Here is a 9,394-nt window from a genome sequence, read left to right as displayed (position 1 = left end):
CTTCACTGCAGTGCATGGAGAGCGTTTGCTAATTGGCAAGATATCGCCGAGACGTCGGCCTTTGATCGAGCTCGACCACCGGCCGACGTCTCGGCGATCAATAAAAGCAGGAGCGGGAGCGCCAGGCGCTCCATATATTTAGCCTATAAATAATTCATACGACCTTTATTCATTTAGGTCGGGCCTTTTGAACTAGGTAGCCTACAATATTCTACAATCCTACGTAATAAATAAATAAATTATAATCCCTGTGTGCTGCATGTACAATTAAGAGGCAAAAGTCAAGTTTAAAAAAACTTTATTCATGCTTCACTCAGGTTAGGCTACAAAACAGCATAAATTCAATCAATAAAACCGTCATCAATAGATTATAACTTGTGAGTCCTCTTCATCAGCATCTCACTCCTCGAAGGCTCCGCTGGCCCCTGACGAATCAAATGGCATTAGGCTCCCCCCTCCTCATTTCATCTGCAGAGGCTGAGAACTGCGGTGAGGAAGAAAAAGAGGAGAAAGATGAGGAAGAGATGTCAGGGCCAGAACAGCAGAGTCACGGAGTGTCTACACGTACAAAGTGTGTGTTAACGATTAGAAATGACTGAAGAGGGACAGGTTTTATGGATATGACGTGCTCAAATAAATCAATAACAAAGTCATTCAAAAAACACACTTTTGCGTGTCTGGTTAGCGCAAGCACAATGATCTACTATGAGTAATATGCTAAATGACAACAGCGCAAACCGCAGTATTTAAATGAGGGTTTTGCGCGTAACCGTTTCCGCCATGGAGAGTGTGGACAGAGAGCTGGATGGATACAAACGCAGAATAAAAATTTGATCCGACGCATTAATAGAGAGAGGGACAAATAAACATATTGTGGAGCTGCAGCATAAGAAAACCTCAGCAAAGGGAGAGCTGCTCTGATCAGTGTTGAGCAGCAGCTGCAGGTAACTGGGAGACCTGCTGTCATTCATTGAGCTGGAGCTGCGCGCTATGGCACAGAGCTCAGGTGTGGGACACTCAGGCCACACTCGGATCTAAACGCGCTGACCAGAGGGATCACTACGGAATGAAAGCGGTGACGTCTCTCAGCCCCGGTCCCAGAGCTCAGCAGCCAGGTACTGGAGAGGAGAGGAGAGGAGAGGAGAGGAGAGGAGAGGAGAGGAGCGCACTGGACGAGAGAGATGCGGCGTGCGTAACGGCGCTTAAATTACTTTGATCGCATGATCAACAAAGCTATTTAACCATCTGAACACAACTACTGGGCTCATCATTCATCACATGTAACAGCTTGGCCTGATGGTTTTATATCGCAAAGCAGCAGAGGACAACGATATCGCTGCTTTCCTGTGCGCACTGCGCAGCTCTCAATTTAAAGGGCAAGACGGCGTGGTTTGGGCTTTAGCGGTAGCTGGGGGGGGAGAGTCTGTATAATCTCCTCCAATCACGTCGCTCCATCTCCATCTTTCTCCATCTTTGCTCTCAGCCAATCACAGCGGCTATTCTCCAAAATTGCTGGGACCGACCAATCGCGGTCCACCATCTCCATCTTTCTGACAGCCAATCACGATGCCGCTTCTCCAAAATTCAGCCGGCCGGCGCGCGCAGGCGCAGAACGTTTTTTACTGTCATTCAAAAATTACCGGCTCGAGTCATTTGGACGACGTCAAGTGGACGGGACTTCAAGTTGTCTTTCCCCACGAAAGGTAAATATATCGCTAATATCATTGTATTCTGTCAATTATCTCACGTTAGCTTGGTCGGTATTAAGTATGTATCATTAAAAAAAAAAAAAAAAGATAACAGAAACGACTGCCGTTGGCTCCGCGGACCGGAGGCAATGACAGCGCAAAAAGAAAACACACTCATTAAAATATTGTTGTGTTGTAACGTTGAGTCAACTTGCTAGCTAGGCGGATATTTATTAAAGACAGAAATTACTATTAAAAGCAACAATGTCGACGTCGTCGTATCGCGGTCGACGTTAGTGTTTTCCTGTTCTAACGTTACTTTTAGAGCCAGACATTGTTTTACCGCTTCAGTATCGTTTCCCCCATTGTTAAATACTGTCACAGTAACCGCTACATTTATTTCGACCTCTTTTTGACTTTTCTAAATCGCGATCTTTTTCTGCGAGAGCAGCTAACTGTAATGCTACTGTAACCCTAAGTTACCCCTCCCCCCGCTCTCACTGTACTGCTTATTAGTACGAGATCAGTATACGGACGGTCAGAGTATATTTTTATGTACTTCTAGCATTAACAGTATGAATGAAATCTGTATAGTATTCACTTCTGTTGTCACAGAAGTCTTGAATATGCACTGCTACAAGTTAATAATAAGCTACAGTACGAATTAAATCTGTCTACCGGTAGTATTCACTTCTGTTGTAACCGAATGTAACCGTCTTCAATATGCACCGCTGCTACTAGTACTAGTTAGCTACGGTATGAATGAAATCTGTGTAATATTCACTTCTGTTGTCATAAATATATAATATGTAGGCTACTGCTATTTGTTTATAATTAGCTGTTTGTTTGTGACTGTACTATACAAGTAAGACCTTGTGTGTGTGCACAAACATGTGTATTAATGAGTTAGAAAGTGTGTACATTGTCCATATTTGTGTTATGAGCAAATATCTGTTTTGGTATAAATATGATAACATCCTTTTCCTGTTAATGGCAGATGGCTTCCAAACAAAAAAAACACAGGGCAATGGGGGATGCAGAGTGGCTATCCCGCCTGCAGAGATTTGCTGCCTTAGGTGTTTGGCCCTCTGAGGCAGGAAACAGACCAGCACCTCGGCAAAAGAAGTGGCATGATCTATATCTGAAGGTAAACCTGTCCTGGACAGAGTGATATGTGTATTAAATGTAAAGCTATGACATATTTAAAGGGAACACCTTCTTATTCGCTGTCAAACTTTAATACAGATTGAGAAATGCCCAATGCAGAAGAGGGGACAGATGTTACTGTTTGGAGGTGCACAGAGCTGCAGCTGTGGTTTCCACGCAAAGAAGGTATGTGAAGTCTCTCATACAATTATGTTGTGCTGGTGTTGAATTCTGTTGTATTACATTTTTTTTTATCTTCTCTGTGAATGTGTAGCCTTCCAGTTCGCTCCCTGTCTCAGTGCATCCAGGAACATCATGTACAGTGTCACAGCAGTCAGGGCCTTCATCTGCTGCGACCCCGCAGCCAGGACCCTCACCTGCAGCTCCACCACCACCTACGCAGCCAGGACCCTCACCTGCAGCTCCACCACCACCTACGCAGCCAGGACCCTCACCTGCAGCTCCACCACCACCTACGCAGCCAGGACCCTCACCTGCAGCTCCACCACCACCTACGCAGCCAGGACCCTCACCTGCAGCTCCACCACCACCTATGCAGCCAGGACCCTCACCTGCAGCTCCACCACCACCTATGCAGCCAGGACCCTCACCTGCAGCTCCACCACCACCTACGCAGCCAGGACCCTCACCTGCAGCTCCACCACCACCTACGCAGCCAGGACCCTCACCTGCAGCTCCACCACCACCTACGCAGCCAGGACCCTCACCTGCAGCTCCACCACCAAAGGATGTCTCTAGTACAACAACTAGTGGTGCACCTAGAAGGCCCATTTTGTCTTTGGCATCAGTAAGTAATGAGGATTTACTTGTTCTGATATTTATAGTATAAATATTATTAATAATAATATACTCAACTATATAAAATGTACAAAGCCCCAGTTAAGGTCTTTTTTTTTCTTTCTTTTTTTTCAGTTTACAAAGCCACGGTTTGGTGGCTCTCATGGTGCCATGTTAAAGCCAAACCTAAGTTTGGCTGGGAAGCATTCACCTCAGTCTAAGGTAATGTAAAGAGAACATAGATTTGAGTTGATTTAAAAAATATACACTGGTACACTGTTATTGTTTTCATGTAGCAGTTACTATAGTGGTACTTTCATTTCATGTTTAAATGATTTGGTTTATTGACTGCTATACCAATAATGATAGATACATTCATTCATTATCATCTATGGTTATCCTTTATTGTGACCTGTGCCTTTATTCCCTCAGACCTCTGATGTATTTAGCCCCATCACAAGCCCCACAAAAAGAATAGTGTCACCAACTGGCCGCAGTCCCAAGATGCTTCTGCAGACCGTTTCTCCTCTGTCTCTTCCTCCCTCTCCTGTTCCTGTATATAGCCCAGCTTCTCCCATTCTGCCCTCCACTGCTACAGCTGTAAGAAGATATTCTACTACACTTGAAACAGGAACTGCTCTTGAGTCGATTGTTATGTATTCAACTTAACGTATTTTATTTTATCTTTCATAAAATAGCAAGTGGTATCTGCCACCTCCGCCTGTGTCTCCTCTGGAGCCCCCTCAGCTCCTCTCACCTCGACATTGGCTGAAAAGGTTTCAGATTCTGCCTGGCTGCCGACAAAGTTGCTGAAGACCATACCACTTCAGGATCAGAAGTGGATTTCAGCAGCCTTGTGGAAAAACCAGCGCCTGCGCACGGATCTGAAACTATGGTACGATCCACCAGAGCCGTCTCTTATTTACCACCAAGTCCCCACTCCTGAGCGTTTTTTCCACCACCGGCTTCTCGTGTGGATGCCATACCACCTGTGGAAGGTCAGGCTGTCCTGTCCTGCTTGTGGCACACAGCTCACAAGCTATGGTGCTCACAAGAGAGCCCGCCACGTTTTGGATGTGGACAGGTATTACCTGATGGTAACCGAGACGCTCTGGTGCAGTTCAGCTGGTTGCAAGACAACCTATCTCTCATCCAGCAAGACGATCTTGGACCAGCTGGACTTGGCACACAGGCTGGAGTTCAGATTGATTCTGACTCGAAAGTAAGTATATGTAAATCAATTTGACTTAGTTTGATATCAAGAATTTAGAAGGTTTTAATGTTTGTCTCATTCGGTCTCTCGTTCCCTTTATTTTATACAGATTCGCTTGTGATGTGCGAGTGATCCGTTTCCTGAGGGAGAGGACACTAGGTAACAGTCCCACTCGCTTGGTAAGACAGCTGAAGGAGAACCACAGCGAGGAATGGCTAAAGCGTCTCTGCCGGTACCTTGGAGTGTGCTCTGACTTTGCCGCTAGGCCAAGCCTTTTCCCAGTGAAATTCCAGGATCCTCCTGAGCCTGTGGATGTTCCAACACACAGATGGATGCTTGCTGTTTATGGACGCGACATTTTGAGCAGGCTGGACCACATCAAAGCCAGCATAACATCTACCTTTGGCAGCATCCTAAAAATGGACTCCACAAAGAAGGTAAGAATTTTTAACTGCTAATGGTGTAAAGTACAGTAAATACATACATAAATAAATACATAATTATTACCCTGGTGCTCATATTTAACTATTTATTTATTTGAATTCACTGTGTTTTCTGTGTCATTGTAGATCACCAAGAAGCTCTCAGGCGTTGCTAAGGGAACTGCCCTTTGGCTTACATCTGTAAGCAATGAGAGAGGGCAAATCCTAATCAGTGTCCTGTCTGCTCAGGAGGGTCCTGCCCTGGACAGAATGGCAACTGGCCTTATCTCCAGGTACAGTGATGCCGGTGTGGCTCCACCTCAGCTGCTTTACGTCGACTGTGACTGTTGTCGAGAAGGCAGAGGGCAGACAAAATTAAAGGAGAGATTTGGTGGGTGGCCCAACCTGATTGTCAAGTTGGACATCTATCATTTCATGCGGCGACTGGCATCTGGGTGTACAAAGGATGCTCATCCTCTGTACCCTGTCTTCATGGCGAAGCTGTCAGCCTGCATCTTCGAGTGGGACAGAGGAGATGTTGCCTTGCTGCGTCAGGCCAAGTGGGAGCAGCTGAGACAGGAAGGTGTCCCTGGCATCACTGATGCGCTCGTCGATCACAACATCACAAAAGACGAGCTGGCACTGCACTGCCGGAGGCAGACAAGAGGAGAGCGGCAGACAGTTGTCATGATTGAGCAGCTGCTCAATGAACTGATGGGGGCAAAGGGCAGGGACTTTCTCGGTGTTCCTCTGTTGGACCAGGAAAGGATGAGGCACATCTGGGAAGTCCAACAGAGGCACATTAAGTGCATACAGGACGAACCAGGGGTGCTTCTTTACACGCAGACTGGCACCACCACCAAGGCAGGCATTGTCCTGCCAAACTACAGGTGTGCCAGAGGGTCCACATCACTGGAGTCCTTTCACCTGCATGTGAACAGGTTCATTCCAGGTCAGTATGAATCATTGTTCATCAGAAAGATTCTTTAACATCGCACTACTGTTGCGTGTTATGTACCATTATCCTGGAAACAGTGGCACAATTAATAAATTACAGATGACCAAACACAAGAAATAAATGTATCATTGTGTTTACTTTTCTTCTATCTTAAGGAACGAGTGCCAACAGCCTGAATTTCCAGCTGTACCTCTTAGAAGGACTAAACAGGTGGAACCAGGACCGAGAAGCTGCATCCCTAGCAGTCAAGTCTGCCCCACTGCTGAGTTACTCTGGAGACCTTGTTCACTGTGTTAACACCCTCAGTGTCAAGGTCTTTGGAAGGCACATTGTCCCGTCTTTTCAGCCACCTGCTGTTTACACTGGTAACTATATTTTTTCATCCCGATGTAGCTATTTGCTGTATTCACTATTCAGTGTAATCTTTTTATTGCACTGAAAGTGAATTTTTCACCCACTATTGTTCTCCCACCTGTCTCAGGCGAGCTTCTTGGCATCGACTACTTGTACAGCCAGACGGGAAAGGCCTTGCAGGATGTACATCCTGACTCAGAGGAAACTGAGGCACTGCTTGAAGATGTAGGCACTGAGGAGGAGCTGGAAGATGAGGGTTTTGAGGAAAGTGGGCTAGACCCCACTGTGGAGCTGCTGGACCTGTCTGATCCAGCCCCTGTCACCACCAGCTCAGCTCCCACTCCAACTCCCACCTCTCTCCAGTCCTCTCCTGGTCCTGCTGTTTCCACAGCACCTGAACAACAACTGGTATTAATTATAGAATTATGATGCTAATTAATAATTATGCAATACGATGAAGTCCAATTTATTGCCTTCTTATAATCACCTTTTTGTATTACATTTTACAGCCTGTGCGTGAGTCCACACATTCTGCTCAGTCAGCCCTTGCTATCCCTACTGAACTGTCACAACTGGTAAGTGTTCTTATTATGTGTCATATCATTTGTTGCACTTGTAATATGATGTAATATATATATATATATATATATATATATATATATATATATATATATATATATATATATTTTTTTTTTTTACCAGGCTCTGCTGTCCTCTGGCCACTAATGCTGCGAGTGCAGCCTCTGCCCTTCCACTCTTCACAGTGACTGCCTCCACTGCTGCAGCTGCAGCCACAGCTGAGTCCAGAATGGCCACTGCCACCCCAGCAGCTCCTGACAAACAGCTGGTTAGTCTTTTTGTATCACAAAGGTGTCACTGGTCTTAATGTCCCACTTGTCAAAGTATTAAATATCATTGATGCGTATTAATGATTGTCTTATTACATTTACCAGAATGCGCACACCCTGTCCTCTGCCCCAACAACTGCCATCCCCAGCACAGCCTCTGCTCCCGCCCTCAACATCCTATCAGCCACTCTCTCCACAGCAACTATTGGTCCCTCTGGGGCACCTACCCTGGCCACAGCAGCACCTGTGCAACAAGCGGTAAGTCCTAGTTCAGTTAAGTTCATTATGACTTCATTTGATAATCACCAATGTTCCTCTAATCAGACATAATGGACATGGATGTATGTTTTTGTGTTACCTTGACATGTTTTGACTGCAACTACTGGGTGATGTTGTTGTGAAGTGTCATCTCAGCTGATTTTCTGTGTAACATCAGCTGGTGTGACACATCACAGCAACATCAGGTGACTCTTCTGAGGAAGACACCAGATGCAGTCAAAATATGTTAAGCAAAATCCTCATCCATATCCATATGTCTGATTAGAATGACATCCTACAGTAGTTGGTGTTTTGTGACTGTTGGACTGTGACAGCTGTACTTTTCTAGTTGTGTTATTGTGTTTTAATTTTGATGTCTTTCCCAGGCTGTTGATGAGCGTGGCATCCCAGGGATGGACAGAGTGGATGACCTGGCTGAGTACCTGGTTGGCCTGAGGACTGTAACTGGTCAGACAATTACCAATCAGCAGGCCAGTACTATTGTAGGGCTGTGGCAGAACCTCCTGCCATATGACCAGCAGCGGGTGGCATACGCTGCTCGTCACCAGGTGCGCCTTACAACAGGACGCTTCAGGTGCTCTAAAAAGAGACCTGAATTTACGCCTGGTGTAGAGAGCACAACACGTTGTGCCTTAGCTTCCTCAGGATCCCCTGCCCAGTGGCCAGACTGTAGCCGTCTTGTGGAGTCCATCTGTGTCAAGCTGTGCACCATTCACAAGAGTCCCCAAAAACAGGGCACTTACAGCTTGACAAGATGGACTCTGATTTTGACAGACTACAGCAAGATCAGGCAGCTGGTCCTGGGGAATGCCACAGTGATGGGGAGCACGACTCTGCAGTTGTTTGAAATCAGCCAAACAACTTTAACCCAGTGGCACAATAAGAGACTGAAGAGGCAGGACAGCAGCATTCTGTTGCAAGGGGTCAACCTGCCTGAATCTGTCCCTCTTGGTGCGAGGCCTCTTCCGCCTGTTCAGGTGTGCCCTCCTGCTGTACCACCACGGCCTGGTCCCCAACATCAGTACCACTTGCCCCAGAGTACGGTTGGACAGGCGGTGGATAAGAGGAAGTCAGCAGCTCAGAGGCAGTTGTTCAGCCAGCCACCACCTCCAGCTCCTGTACTTTCAAACCCCAGCCCTGTCATTGTGCCAGTTGTGTTTGCTACCACCACTGGAAGCAAACAGATTGTGCCATCTGACCCGCTGCCCTCACCACCGCCGACCCGAAGAGCCTACACCCGCACGGTCGAAAAAAACAAATGCCGTCAGTGCCACCTGCCGCGCATTAAGGAGAACGGTCATGGGCAGTATTATGGGCATATATACTGTCCCAAAAACAACACTATGCCACTGGAAGATTGGATGGAGGAGATGAGGAGAAAGAGGGAGGGAAAAAAAGTGGTGTGACATTCTTTCTTTGTCAATATGTATATAATGTAAATAGGTTAGGTTAAGTTAAGTTAGGTTAGGTTTTATTGGTCTCCACCAGGGAGAAATTTGTTGTGGAGACAGGGAAACAGTTTTAAAAGAAAAAAAAGTCTTAATTTACTGCTGTTCTTTTTTTAAAAACTCAAATTATTTTCTTCTGTTGTTTATTTATTGTATTTATTTTACTTATTTTGTTTTGGTTGTCTTTTTTAATTCTATTTTAAATTGTTTCTCGTGCTAAATTTTCCTAACTTTAAAGAT

At 45.8% G+C, this 9,394-nt stretch overlaps 1 protein-coding gene and 1 long non-coding RNA gene across 2 annotated transcripts; both read left to right on the top strand.

Annotated features, from left to right (window-relative positions):
- Positions 1-2,601: 2,601 nt before the first annotated feature.
- On the top strand, positions 2,602-3,202 carry LOC146990548 (uncharacterized). Its single transcript, XR_015037896.1, has 3 exons — positions 2,602-2,835; positions 2,934-3,020; positions 3,109-3,202. It is a non-coding gene; the product is annotated as an uncharacterized LOC146990548 (long non-coding RNA).
- A 1,161-nt stretch (positions 3,203-4,363) lies between these two features.
- On the top strand, positions 4,364-9,112 carry LOC146990547 (uncharacterized). The gene is made up of 7 exons (XM_085804142.1): positions 4,364-4,854; positions 5,213-5,282; positions 5,415-6,219; positions 6,381-6,590; positions 6,707-6,987; positions 7,533-7,685; positions 8,072-9,112. Exons 1-7 carry the CDS (start codon positions 4,610-4,612, stop codon positions 9,110-9,112), a joined length of 2,805 nt encoding a protein of 934 aa, XP_085660268.1. The 5' UTR covers positions 4,364-4,609.
- Positions 9,113-9,394: the final 282 nt, after the last annotated feature.

Source organism: Trachurus japonicus, chromosome 2 (genome assembly GCF_045865225.1).
Source record: "Trachurus japonicus isolate A0001 chromosome 2, Traja_1.0".
Lineage (NCBI taxonomy): Eukaryota > Metazoa > Chordata > Actinopteri > Carangiformes > Carangidae > Trachurus > Trachurus japonicus.
The sequence above is the reverse complement of the archived record's forward strand: the minus strand, read 5'-3'. Positions and strand labels throughout refer to the sequence as shown.